Source organism: Thunnus albacares, chromosome 12 (assembly GCF_914725855.1).
Source record: "Thunnus albacares chromosome 12, fThuAlb1.1, whole genome shotgun sequence".
Taxonomy (NCBI): Eukaryota; Metazoa; Chordata; class Actinopteri; order Scombriformes; family Scombridae; genus Thunnus; species Thunnus albacares.
In genome coordinates, this window is record NC_058117.1 from 22,176,930 (window position 1) to 22,191,816 (window position 14,887).

Sequence of the window (14,887 nt, forward strand, 5' to 3'; positions counted from 1 at the left end):
GTCTGGTTTCCAGGCTGCACATCTAGTCCAGTCTAGTTGTAATCAATCTATCATTTCTGCTGTACAACAGATATTTAACTACATTTTTTAATGCATCAAAAGTTAGTTCCCTGCCCTAAGTCACTCAGTAATAGTTTCTTCATTGTGATTTGCCTGTTAAACACTAGACCTCATGCTTCTTTCCTGTCATTTCCAGGCCATTTCCAACAGAGGAGAGCCTAAAAGACGAGGACATATACAATAATCTGGAAGACTTGATTGAGTATGTATGAGGCTCCTCTCTGCGGGCCTATTTCTGGTGTTGATAGAACATGATTATTTCGCTCAGTATCAGAATCCACTCTGCTCATCATCCATGCTCTCTAGGGGTCTGGACACCCACATGTTTTGGTAAAAGGCTTGGCTCTGTTTCACTGTTACTGTCAGAGGAAACAAATGAGTAATTCTGCATGCTTCTGCTGAGTGCTTGCATACCACCCACATTAAGGTTCTGGATGGGTGCTAGTGACAGTATGATTGACAGATAAAGAAGAATCCGAAGACGGGTTAAAAAAAAATTGAACAGATACAATATTTGTACTACTTTCATCCAACAGCAGAGTTTCAGAGCAAATTTTCTTTAATGAAAATTGTTCATTACACCTTTCTAAAGAATTTTATTCTCCAGCACATGCAGTGATTAGTAGGTAACAATGAGTTAATGAATATGAGAAAAAGGACAGTTTAAGCTCTTCATGTGGTCTGTGCAGTGTATACATGATTACAAATTGTCTGTGGCTTGCTGTTTATATCTGTCTACATTTCTTGATGCTCTTAATATTACTGTTGTTACACAGTGTGTGAACCAAACTGCTGTTATCTTTTATTACAAATTATTGCACCACTGCTTTCACAATGTAAGATGTAATTTTGTAATCAATAGCATTTTTAGCAACGTGCATGCGTGCAGGGCTTCGCGTGTATGTGTATATATATATATATATATATATATATATATATATATATATATATATATATATATATATGTATATATGTATGTGTGTTTGTTTGTGTGTCTGTGTGTTTCATAGTGAGAATGCCCTCGAGGACGAGGATGACTTGTATGCGGCAGTCTACGGACTGGAAGAAGACTACGCAGGTGGAGAGATCTATGAAGACCTCATGAGAATCGAGCAGCTTCCCCCTCTGGTATTGCACACACATACTCACAATAATTTTAAAAAAGTATTATAGTGTCTGAACTGAATACTCTCAAATGCAATAATAAACACATCCACAATATCCACAATACCTTAATTGCTAAACAGTTACTCCTCAACTTCTCACCGGGTGCAGTTACATGGATAAAATCCTGTGTAGAGAGTAGAAAACAGTGTGTAGAGGTATGCAACTCAACATCAGGATATCTAGATGTGTTATGAGTCTTTACTGAAGTAAAAGTAGCAATACCACAACGTAAATATACTCTGCTACAAGTAAAATTAATTTTTAAATTTTTGGGAAGTAAAAATAAAAGTAGAGTAAAGGTATTTAAAAAAAAAAAACCCAACCCCCCCCCCCCAAAAAAAAACCAAAACAAAAGCTTATCCAGTATCAAAAGTAATGCAAAATTACCCCACTCAGAGTGTTTATATTTATATATACCTGTATCATATTATTGGATTATTTTTACTGATGCATTATCTCTTACATATTATTCATATTTGTGAATTCTTTAGGTTTTACAATATTTGTTTGTGAGGCAAAAACATTCACAATCACACTGAAATCACAAAAAATTCAAACCATTTACCCCTGCTTCATAATTATCAATGCTTCATTAGTCAAAATCAAATCATTTAATTATATCAATTAATTATAATATTAATACAGTTATAATTAAAACAGAACTAAAAATGTAGACATGATACAAACCTCGGAGAATTTCTTCCCATTCCCTGATACATTTGAGATATTTTTGTTGTTATTGCTCGCAACCGGCCAAGGACGAACTCTGCTGTGATCTCAGAGTGTGTGTGGACCTTCCTTGTACTCATCAGCCTCCTGCTGCACTTCATCTTTCAGGAAGAAGTGTGCACATGCTGCTTTGAAAATATTGTAGTAAATAGTTTGTTTCAAAAAAGAAAATAGAAAACATATCCAAAATTTCGTGTTGTGATCTGAATGCAAAGACTATACTTTATTTCTGTATTCTAAGTATGTGTTCTGACTCCACCTAAACTCTTTGTCGTCTGCAGATAAATAGAAATAAAGACATTCACATTTCCAGAAACAGTAATATTTAAGCAACATTTTCTAAGGCTTGTGTCTTTCTAGAAGCAGGCGGAGGTAGATGTTCGGAGCTGCTGCCTTACAGAGATCAAACAGACGGAGGAGAAATACACAGAGACCCTGGAGTCCATCGAGAAGGTACAGAACCTCCCCTCTAGTCTAGATCACATATTGAAACCTGATCAAAAATGACATAAATTATATAATATTTGTGTCAAATTGTTAAATCTTAATCTGCCCTAAATGAATCATTTTTGTCTTTTTTTTCACATTGAACACAGTGTTAATATAGATTATTGATTTCTGATCAGTGGGCAAAGTTGAGAGATATTATTTATTCATTTTTTGCCACTGGAGATATAAAACTTCTGTGACTTCATATAACATGTGTGCCCTTTTCAGGGGGATTTCAGGTAAATTCCCAGCTAACCGCTAATATACCTATATATATATATATAGGCTTTAGGATTGTTGCGCCCCAGCTGTTGCACTCATGTCATAGATTAATATGTATTAACCCTCATATTGTGTCTAGTTTCAAGTTAAATAATAAGTTAGTGAGAGAATCTGTGCAGAAGTGTCATTCAAGTTTTCATTTGTTTTCCACAGTATTTCCTGAATCCTTTGAAAAAGTTCTTCTCCGCGGCTGAAATTGACAAAGTTTTTGTCAACATTCCAGTAAGTCCCCTACAAGTTCCCCTCCTCGCCACATCACACAGAAATCATTTTTTTCTGTCGAGGCAACTGATTGCTTCCTTCTTTGATGCAGGACCTGGTTAAAGTTCACAAGAGCCTGATGGTTGAAGTTCAGGATTCCATCCTAAACAAAAATGCCTTAAATCTCTACCAGATCTTTATCATCTACAAAGAGAGGTATTCACCAACAACATATGTTTTTATTTATTGTTCTAGGTTGCAGGGAAAAAGCACATAAGTGTACTTTTGACGTTGCTTTCTTTCATGTTAACCTTCTCTTGTATGTGTTTTGTGAGATGTGTGTATAATTTAAAAAAGACATCAATTAAAAGAACTGCATTGTTTTTTTAGAATTTTTTTTTTGTCACAGTTTTCATTAATTAGTATCTTCATACTTGTAATTTCCTCCTCTTTTGTGCGGTTATATCACAGCATTCAGCTTTAGGTGTACAGACGGTTTCATTTTACGTTTACGAGACCACTGTACTTTCCCTTGCAACGACGCCATCAATACACTGGCAGAAACATTTCGAAACATTGTCTTGCTATACTGTGGCGGACATTTTAACTTTGGACACGGGATGATCAACCTTTTACATTATAATTAGAGTGACAAGCATCTTAATGTTGTAATGTGTGTGTGAACATTGTTTTACATTATTCTGTCTCAGTTGTCTATAAAATTCACACGATGCATTTAATTGATTCCTGCTGTTTTAGAGATGATCTTCCTATATCTGGGGAAGCATGTATCTGTCAGTCACATAAACATCATGATGTAGCGTAGATTAATTTCTTGTAATAAAATGTGTATCAGAGACGTTCTTGATAATGTCTTGGGCTTATATACACGTACTCAGTGCCTGTCCCTCCAAATCATAGCTCATCATGACCTCACTGTCTTTCCTCTGACTTGCAGACTGCTCATTTATGGGATATACTGCAGTCGTGTGGAGATCGCCATCGCTGTTTTAGACCTCATTTGCAAAGAGAAAGAGGATGTTCGCTTGAAGCTGGAGGTTAGACACCTGAAGAACCCAACATACACACACACACACACACCGATGCACATAGATTTAGTTTTCCAGCGGCCCCTAGTGTATATTTTGTGCACTATACATTGCACTATACACAAAATTATTTTTAGAAGTCGATATATATGTAAGAAAGTAAATGAAATAGGTTTGAAAGCTGTGTAGACCACGCTCTACTTCACATGAAAACTTTATAAATGTGAAGGTTTGTGACAATTTTGGGCCTTAAAACAAACAAGAACAGATATCCATCATGACATACGTATGGTTTTTGTCCCTTCGTTGACCCGAGTCTCAGAGAAAACAATACAATATTAAATGACAAAGTGTGTGTAATGGCACACTGAAACTAATACTGTTATAAGTATGTTTATTGTATTTGTTCCAGGAGTGTTCCAAGAGGGCCAACAATGGGAAGTTTACACTGAGGGACCTGCTGGTCGTCCCGATGCAGAGAGTCCTCAAATACCACCTTCTTCTTCAGGTTTGAATTCACACATGCAAAGCAGAAATTCTGAAACCTGAGTCATAAAGAACTGAGAGTTTGAAGAGTTTCTTTCTAAGAAAACACTGGTTCATATCAGTGATTAGCTCCTCTGCTTTCCGGTTGCTGAAACTTTCCGCTTCTTTTCAGCAATATACCTTTATTTTTACATATTTATTTCTTCATACATCAAATAGTTTTCAATGAAACACTCGGCTAGAATATTTGGGGCTCCTTACTCCAGGACACCCAAAGCTGGTTGTTATATACATGCTAAATTTATGTGATAATTTTTTTTAAGTGAACGCCTGTGAGACTTAGCACTCTGAGCTTTCGTCAGCTTCATTTCATTTGTTTCAACTTCCATGATAGTTTTCTGTCAGTGTAAAAGTGGCCACTTGATGGCGATGTTCTCCACATCTTTGCTTCATATTTGCCTCCCTTCATAGCGTCTCAGCAGAGCCACACTGCAAAGAAAACATTTATGCTGATAAGTCATTTAAGTCTTGCATTTAGTCTTGATTTGTTACATCCCTCAGTCAAGCACAGTAAATTAATGGAGTGACATGATTTCATTGTGTCTCAATACATTTCAGCTTATTGAATTTCCAGAATTTTTAGGTGGAAGATCATCTTCCAAGAGTATCTGTCACCTGATAAAAAATGATTTACAAATGAAATCATCATTAGATTTTATATTGATTACAGTGCACACTGTAGTTGCACACTTGCTTCCTGTAGTCATGCAGCCTCTCAAAATCTCCACAATTTCATAACCGCATGGCACCTGTCTCCCCTGGTTAGTATGAATCAGAGGTCAGACTATAGCTGGCAGGACAGATGAGGACAATGACTAGAGAGCTGTTTTAAATTGTTGTGGAGAGTGAAGGCCTCCATAAGAAATAGTGGTGATCCGAGGCTTTCTCAGCCACCCTCAGAGCAGAGACTCTGGGACGAGGGGCAAAAAGGGAAGAAAGAGAAGAGGAAGTAGTGAAGCAGAAATGAAGTGAGAGTGAATACGACTCTGCAGGAAAGCAGCACTGAAGGCTAAACACACACTGATTTGAGGAAACCAAAGCTAATTTCTTCATTTTGTAGTGTTGTTAGACAGGTAATGAAGGATAAGTATACCTAAAGTGGTTCTATCCACCTCCAATGTTGTACAAATATAATGGACATATCGCTGCAATTATGGAATAATCATGGTGATAATTTGTTACACAGCAAAGAGCAGCATGTTATTAACAGTGACATCAGTCTAGAATTAAGAAAATATTACATGTAAGTGACAAATAAAAATGTGAAAATGGTGATACCGGTGTCACATGAGGTAAAAAAAACATAGAATAATATTATGGTATAAAGGAAAATGATTCAGTTTGGACTAGTGTAATGTCATTTGTCTCAAGTCTTTGCTGTTTGATGCTCTGACGATCATGAAATCAAAGTCTACAACAAGAGACTCTGGTCAGATTTCTTCAACAGATTGGTGCCTCTGTTCATGTTACACACCCATCAATAACTTCCGTGTGTTGATTAATCAAAAAGACGTGCATGTGTGTGTGTGTGTGTTGGCAGGATAATGTGATCTTTTCCCCACTATTTCTGGCAGTAAATTGATGTTTGACAGTATTTTTTTAAAAAAGCTATAGAGTTTTGAAGCATATTCTTACAAAATGAAATAGATTAGAGGAAAAAAAAATCCCATCTATCCATCTCTCTGTCTATTCAGCTTTAATTTAAGTGTATTTAAGTCGTATTAACTGAAAGAGAAGAAGTAGAAGTACTTTTATTGATCCCTGTGGGGAAATTGATCCTCTGCATTTGACCCATCCTATACACACACACACATTGGGAGAGGAGCAGTAGGCAGCTGCAGTGCAGTGCCCAGGGACCAACTCCAGTTCATTTGCCAGTGCCTTGGTCAGGGCGCTGGCAGGAGTATTAACCCTAACATACATGTCTCTGAAGCACTTATGCCAATCTTTGCCTATATTTCCCTTTTTCTGCCTTCAAATAGATTAATTTAGGAAAATAGGCTGTCTTCTATTTACGCGACTATGAAAAAGGCTTTTTTTTGTTGTGAAAACTTCATGGTGGCACTTTGAAGTAATCTTCATTATGAAATCAGTAATCCAGCTACTCATTGCTAAATGTGTTTGTGCATGTGTTTGCATCTCTGTGTGAATGTGGTCCATCATTTCTTTCATGTCCTCCTCTATCAGGAGCTAGTCAAACACACTCACGATGCTGCTGACAAAAGCAACTTGAAGATCGCTCTTGATGCCATGAAAGTAAGTGCAGCGCTTATGGTAAATGGTGTGTAATTATTGTGATTTCAGCTTGTTACCAATAGCACACTGATTTAGGGGATAATTCCAAACAGTCTCTGCCACTCAACTATCAACTTTTCTTAGACGAAAAAAAAGAAGAAGTCATGAATCATTCCTTTTTCACTGCTCCAAATAGTTGTGAATTGATAAAACTTTACATTTACATTACATTAGCGAGCGTTGAGTGCACTCTTCATCCTGAAGGTATTCTGATACTTGATAGGCAGCTGATTTGAGCACTTGGCAATGAAAAAGACAGGAAATCTACTTTGCAACTTGAAGGACTGATTTATACTTACAATAATGTGTACGCTCAGCTCACAGAAGCAAACACTCCGCAACATAAACACACATGTAAAAAACTAAATGTACAATACACAATATCAGAGATTTTTTCCAGGCTTTCTAATACAATAAATGTGTACAGCATTTTCTGACATATTTCAACACCTCTGGACTGAACCAACCTAACAAAACGTGTTTATTTGTGTGTCTGTGTTGCCCAGGATCTGGCTCAGTATGTCAACGAGGTGAAGAGAGATAACGAGACTCTAAGGGAGATCGACCAGTACCAGAGGTCTATCGAAAACCTGGTAAACCAAAATATTTCTCTGCAACCATCAGCAGCTGTTAGTCTACACTATGTGAGGGTACAAAATATCAGTAAGACATTGTTGTTTCCTTTCAGTGGACGGTCAGCTTTTGCGAGTTAAGTCTCACCTGACAAGCTCAGTCTTTCTCTAAATTTGACGTAGTCCAAGGGAATCAGCCAGAATTCAAGTCAGACACCTGCATTAAATGTATGACACACTTGCTCTTTGTGTTGACTTAAAGGGTCAATGCATCTGAAAGTTACCATACCTTAGTGACTTCACCTGGATTAACCTAATAATTGTTTTTGACTGTCCAGTCACTGTGTATTTCTGCAATTTTCTGTTACCTATTTTTCTTAAATTTTGGCCTTTTTCAGATTTTTTATTTTTAAAGATACTAAGGATAAAGTTGCACTTGAAATTGAAGCCTAAAAAAAACATAATAACATGTTATACCAGTTTGGAGTTGAAACGATTAGTCAATTATTCAATTAGTCGATCATCAGAAAATGAATTTGTGACTATTCTGATAATTGATCAGTCATTTCAGTCATTTATCAAAAATATTAATTAATATTAATAATTTGCTGGTTCTAGGATTTGTTGCCTTTCTTTTACATATATGATAGTAAACTGAATATTGTTATGTTATAGATTGATAGTTGGACAATTGAGGTATTTGAATACATCCCTGTAGGCTCTGACATTTTAATATCAAATTAAACACCTTTCTCACAGATGGTGAAATCAGGTAGGTTTCAGTGCTAAGCACCATAAACCCACTTCCTTACAGACCCCACCAGAAGTGTAAATATATAGAATACACATCATGCATAAGGCAAGAGATGCAATCAGCAAGTATGGTAATAATGAGAAAGTAGAACAGGAGGAGATAACATGGTGAAGGAAGAAATCAGTTGACACAGTCAGCAGCAGCAGCAGGATGTAGCAGGTTGGAGCAAAAGGGTAACCAACAACGGAAGCATCATGAGTGAGAGCTTGTCAGATTATGAAAAACGCCCTCTTGTCTTGTTTCGAACATGAGGGGTGATTACAAGAATCAGCTGATACTGATCAGCTAATGTCAAGTGCCACGGTGCTTTATCAAGAATACTTTAATATGGATCAGTTAGAGAAAAAGAGAAAATCAACATTTTTTATTATTGGGATTTTTTAGACCTTTCTGAGAAAATATGTGTTTTTGATTTGGGATATATTTAAGGTCCCCTGTGACAGGATGGTGTGTAACGTGAATTATGAATTCCTGAAAGAAACCATTATACAATAGGAACAACAGTTCTCCAAAATGCATTGAAAAGGCATTTGAGTTAGCTGTGCCCCGGAAACTAGAAATATATATCCTCCTCTTCTTTTACTAAACTTGGGTCTGTCAGATCTCAGATCTGCATCATAGGGTTGATGTCACAACATACTGGAAATCCAAGGCTTGAGACATTGATTGTGCAAATGACGCTAAATGCAGGAAATGCTTTTTGTACAGAGAGTGTAAATTATACTGACCTAACTACAGTGGGTTGTTACTTAATGTCGCTTGTTGGTGTTTGTTTTTTTAAAACTTTTTATTTCACTTTCAGAATCAGCCTCTAAGCAGCTTTGGTCGGCCAAAAGGAGACGGAGAAGTGCGCATGATCTCCAGCGTTGACAAGAGGAAACAAGACAGGTTGTTCTACTTCAGCATAATTGTCCTGAAAGGAAAATGAAATAGCGAGCAGGAAAATCACAAAAAACAATGTTACCACAATAAAAACAGTATGTGAACACTTAAAAACGCTTAAAAACGAAACAAGACACATACATACATCATATAAACCAAACAATCAGGATACTTGCATAATGTAAGACACTACATTTGCTGTATAATTAAGAAATCTCAGCAATGTCAGCTGAATAAAAGGGCTTCTCTTTTGCTTCTTACTTTACAGACACATCTTTTTATTTGATGTGGCTGTCATTGTTTGCAAGAGACGTGGATACAACTATGAGATGAAGGACATACTCGACCTCAACTCCTTCAAGATCACCAACAACCCCACCTCTGACCGAGAGGGTAAAAAGGTCAGTTAGTAGGGAGATCATAACATACTTTTTTCATATAAATAAACTGAATCTGTATATTAGTATTTTTGCACTTTGAATTGCAAAATCTCTTCATATCATATTTTTAAATTATGGGTTTCTAATATAATTCCATTATGGAAATGTTGCTATTCAACATCTGTTTGGCTGCAGCTTTTATTGCTAATGTTGGATGTCTAATAAGAGTCATTTCTCACATGGTTGTGTAAGGTCGGCGGTTTTCTCTCAATTCTGGAAAATCCCGATTTAGAATCCCACTAGGCTCCCTTTTTCGTCACTCCACACAGTTTATACAGTATGCTATTTTCTGCCTTGTGGGAACGTTTGCAGGCCGTATTGTAGTGGAGGGGACTTGTTGATGTCTTGTTGATGTATGCCCACAGATGGTGTCTTCTCACTCTGGTGCTGATTGCTAATGTGAAACTGACAGCTTGCCAGAATAGGAGGGTTCTGTGGTTTTTTATCAAAGGGACTCCATTATCATCCTCATTTACTCTATTGTGCAGTCAGGGTGTGTATGTGTATTTTGGGACTATGTGTGTGTTTGTCATTATTCATGGTTGTCTCAAACATTATTTCAGAATTAACAATCTTGGCCTAAACATCTAATGACATAAACAGTGTAGTTCTGCTAAATATGTCTGGATACTTGTCCACCTTCCAACATAAAGCTCCATTAATCATACGCTGCACAAAAAGAGACAAACACATGTATAAAGATGAACGTGTACAAAAGACTCACACGCAGAAACACGGAAAAAGACAAATATTCACAGACATACAGACACTGTGTACCTACATCCACTTCGACACACAACCACAAACACACACACCGCAGGACAGAGATGCTAATATCAGGTGATAAATGTCCGCAGTCCTCCAAGGCTGCTCATAGCAATATATCATTTTCTGCTAAATGAAACTTCAGAGTGTGAATGTGGTGCCACTGAACACCCACCCAGTCATCAATGATTTAACACTCAGCAGAGCTCTAAAACACTCAGGACTTTGCAGGGCCGGCCAATCATTGACGGGTAAACCCTTCCACTTTGCTGTTATTAGGTATGACACAACAAGCTGGAACAGATTAGGGTGGAAAAAGCCGAGAGGTTTGGGATTGGGTAGAAAAACATTCCTAAATATGCCCGTGGGAAAGGTATTTAACCTGTAAATGCTTCAGTGGAGCTAATTGGTGGCCAGCGGTTGAGTAACCTGGCTTTGCTGGGCAGCTGCCGAGCTGCCAGTGTGTTAGTGGAACAAATAAGCAAGCAGCAGTTATTTTTACATCCTTATTTTTTTATACTTGATGCAGTTACTATAAGATATCTGGCAACGGTGTCTTAGAAGTTTTTATACTGTTTCTAAATTTAGGACTTTGAGAAACGGTTTGGTTTCTCTGAGGCAGATGTGCCGACTCTGCCTCAGCGTCATCACAGCTTTAGTCTTCTTTGAGCAGAACTGTGGTTTTAACTCCCATTGCTGCTGCTCTCATGACGTTTATGAAAACCTGCAGCCAACACGCTGTGGTTAGCCTGCAAGTCTGGTGGCACCAGTTTTGGCAGCGAGACATAAGAAACAAAGCCAGTCAGGATTGATGGCAGCAATTATGGTTGTATGTCAAGAGATGAGATGAAATCATCTTTGTCTATGTTGTCACTGTCAGAACTGAAGAAAAGGACAAGGATTGGAAAGACTGCTGCAACTTTATTAATCAACCAATTTGGTTTGCAGCCAGCTGACATCTGTCATAAAAACAAATGTGAAAAACAGAAAGAGACAACAACTTTCAGACATACAACACTGTGCAAGGATGGGCCTCAATGTGACTGGTGTTTGAATGAGTGTCTGAACTTATGGAGCTGCATTATACAGGAATCAGTCTTCATGTAGCTGGTCTTGCCTGACACTTCATTTTGCCACAAAATCTACTCTGTGTTTGTGGATGGAGAGGAATGAGACAAGGACAACTGCTGTCTTGACAACCGGAGGGGATTTATTTTCTCAAGGGCTGTGTAAAATAAAATAATATCAGTACAGCAACTTCATATGACTGGGTTTCTACATGCACACCTCTCTTCAGCAAGGCCTGCAGCCGAATGACTGTAGGACTTGTGTGCCATAACATTCAACATGACATTTAATCTTCCATAAGTCCATAAAACAAAACACATCTCATCCCCATCGTATAGTTACAATTACAATGTCCCTTTAAAAGCTACTTTCCCACCCATCAGGGGCAATTTTTGTATTTTATGAATTAATATTAAATTTAAGAAGACATAGAAATATACACTACATGTATAGAAAATGATCAATACAAAACAAATTTACATAACAAAATAACAAAGAGGAAGCTCACACACCTGTGTAAAGTAAAATAATATCAGTACAGCAACTTCATATGACCAGACTTCTGCATGCAAACCTCTAAAGGAGAGAGAAACAGCAGACCGCATGAGAAACCATCTCCATGCTCCAACAGCCTAGCTTGAGATTGGTAAACCGCTTCACCCTGTTTCCTGTCTTTATGCTAAGCTAAACTAACCCTCTCCTGGCTATAGCTTCATATTTAGTGTATACATATGAGTGTGGTATCAATCTTCTCATCAAACTGGGTCAGTTAAATCTTGTGGGGGATTTTCCAGAGGCTTTAAGAAACTAGATACTGTAAATTTCTGACTTCTGACTTTGAGTGGAAAAGTGGAATATTTAGATTTTCCAACCATTCATCTTTACTCATAAAAAGCTATTGAGTCAGCCTGCACTGGGTTTCTTTGGGTATCTTTTGTTTTCTCTCTAGCTTTTACATCTTTAGCTATTAATTAGGGAAAATGCACATTTACATGTAAACCTACAAGTAGATTCATGGCAATCTCCCATTGGTATTGGAAATTTGTGAGACACAGGAAAACATGCATGCTCTATAAAAAAGGACATTAATTCAGTTTTAACAAGACTGTACTTGTTGTGAGGTAACAGTGCTAACCACTGAGCCGCTGTGCCACTCACTATTGAAACTGGACAGTACAATCTGTGAGCAAATCATTACAGTGTAAATTTAGTCATGGTATTTTCCCTTTTTATAAACATACAGTACTTATGCAAATGCACATGCATTAGAGAATACATTCACTTTGATCACTGTCTTTTTCTTGACCTTCACAGTGGTGCTATGGGTTCTACGTGACTCACCAGCAGGGGCACACGGGCTTTGAACTCTTTTTCAAGACCAGAGAGCTGAAGAAGAAATGGCTGGATCAGTTTGAAATGGCCATGTAAGTACAAGTGGACATGAACAGCGCAGTTGTGACAGTCTGTGAGCAACACAGAAGTCCAGTGAATGTGTGTATCGTAGGACAAACACACTGTGTACTTGCGCGTGTGGTGTTTGTCTTTGTTTGCATGCATGTTATTCCAAGGCCGAGAGAGGTGTTGACTCTTTCATGTGCACTGTTTGATCAGGTCTTAGCTGTAATCAAGCATACACTGCTGACAACAGTACGATAACACACTCACACTCATGCATACACACCCACACATTAAACATAAACTGTTCCAAAGAGCCACAAAACTACAAAGAAGTCACTCTGCGTCGATGGTTCTTCAAATCAGTGCTTTATGGGGGTATATCTTTTGTATTATTTTGTAACAGTGGGAGGTATTTGCAGGCATGTATCCTGTGTGTATCCTTTGTTATGTTGATTTGGGAGAATACTGTCTTGTTTTGACATCACACTCTGATTGACTGAACAAATGCTTTTGTGTTTGTGGTGGGTATGTATCAAAACAATACCCCCAATATGCATGCTATGGCCCCCCTGAATACATTTTCACTTCTCATAGGGGGCTGGATTATACTTGATATATGCACTGTAGCAAACCAATGCAGAGCGTGGGGATATACATTGAACAATGCACTGTTTTAGGGTTTCTCTTTCTCTAACTAGAACTGAAAGTTTATGCAGTCATGTATGAATTCATACACTTCCATAATCACTGGGCCCTTGAAATGTGCTCAAAACCTCACGTGTAATTTCAAAAATTTAGGGAAGAAATAACCATTTTAACCCCCATCTTGAAACCGTTCTATTTGCAGATTCAGGCTGTGTGTCTGAAAACTGCAATGTGTGCCTCTGTGCATTGGGTAATGACACCAGAAGGGGCCCATTCAGAAAGTGAAAATTGTACCTGCAAAGAGGATATGGGCTCCTGATGAAGGACTCACTTATGGGAGCACTCAGTTTAAGTGGCTATGGTGTGTTCAATACAAAACGATGGTTTTGTGTCAGTCGTGCTTGTTCACTTCCCAGAAGGGATGCTTATTTCAGATATGCATCTTTCCCCTCTCACATCTGAACACATGCAGCTCAAAATTGGATTTGTCTGGGCTGATTCAAGTCCTCTTCATTTGCACAAACACATTCGCTGGGGGTAAAATTGCTTTCATTTCAGTCAGCTGAAAGACTAAACTGAAGATTGTTTTTGCCACAAACAAGTATTGTTATTCAGTTGATAAAGAAATGATTAAGCATGATTTGTATATTGAATAAATTAAGAGAAAATTAGTGCCACTACTTAAACACACTCACAAACCCAATTACCACATGCCTTTAGCCATGCTAGCAGCATAGCTTCATGGATGGCAATGTTGGTCTGTCGGTCTGGCAGCCAAATATCTTGAGAACTATTGGATGGATTGCCATCAAATTTTGTCCACCAGAGACTGAATTCTAAGGACTTTGGAGGATCCTCTGACTTGTAACGCCACCAGCAGGCACAAAATTTTGTACCAACATTTATAGTTGCCAGAGGATGAATCCTAAAGACTTTGGTGGTCCCCTGACTTTTTTTCTCACAGCTTGTCCAATATTGGTTTATGCCTTAATATCTGTGAAGACATTCCCCTCAGTCTTAGCTATACTTCATTCTAATACGCTAAACTAAACATACCTTAACATCAGCATGTTAGCATTTTCATTATGGGCATGCTAACATGCTGATGTTGTCATTTAGCTCAAAGCACCACTGTGCCTATACAATAAGTTCAGCCCCTGAGAGCTGCTATCATGCCTGTAGACTCTTAATCTTGTGTTCATTTAACATTTTTTTGTTCTTTTGCCCCTTCTCAGATCAAATATCCGGCCAGAGAAGGCCAACCACAACTCCCACCAGTTCAAGATGCACACTTTTGAAAGGATCACTTCCTGTAGCTTCTGTCACCTCTTGCTCAGGTAAGATTCAGCCACCCTGAACTGCCTCTGTTTTTGAATAAATACCTGATGAAGTCGTGGTAGAGCAAAATATCGCAAAGTGGGACCCAATCTCACATGTGAGACAGGGTGAACATGAACTGTAACCATACATATTGTTCCAGAGTTG

At 38.0% G+C, this 14,887-nt stretch overlaps 1 protein-coding gene across 3 annotated transcripts in view; it reads left to right on the plus strand.

Annotated features, from left to right (window-relative positions):
• LOC122994226 (guanine nucleotide exchange factor VAV3-like) overlaps window positions 1-14,887 on the plus strand; it is a 49,272-nt gene that overhangs the window by 10,949 nt on the left and 23,436 nt on the right. For all 3 annotated transcript variants that reach the window (XM_044368803.1, XM_044368804.1, XM_044368805.1), the window contains exons 4-16: window positions 197-262; window positions 1,071-1,188; window positions 2,317-2,409; window positions 2,881-2,949; window positions 3,041-3,144; window positions 3,887-3,986; window positions 4,390-4,485; window positions 6,711-6,779; window positions 7,325-7,411; window positions 9,007-9,092; window positions 9,355-9,487; window positions 12,674-12,783; window positions 14,638-14,739. In XM_044368803.1, the coding sequence (XP_044224738.1) occupies window positions 197-262; window positions 1,071-1,188; window positions 2,317-2,409; window positions 2,881-2,949; window positions 3,041-3,144; window positions 3,887-3,986; window positions 4,390-4,485; window positions 6,711-6,779; window positions 7,325-7,411; window positions 9,007-9,092; window positions 9,355-9,487; window positions 12,674-12,783; window positions 14,638-14,739 (1,233 nt within the window). The remainder of the gene's footprint in view (window positions 1-196; window positions 263-1,070; window positions 1,189-2,316; window positions 2,410-2,880; window positions 2,950-3,040; window positions 3,145-3,886; window positions 3,987-4,389; window positions 4,486-6,710; window positions 6,780-7,324; window positions 7,412-9,006; window positions 9,093-9,354; window positions 9,488-12,673; window positions 12,784-14,637; window positions 14,740-14,887) is intronic.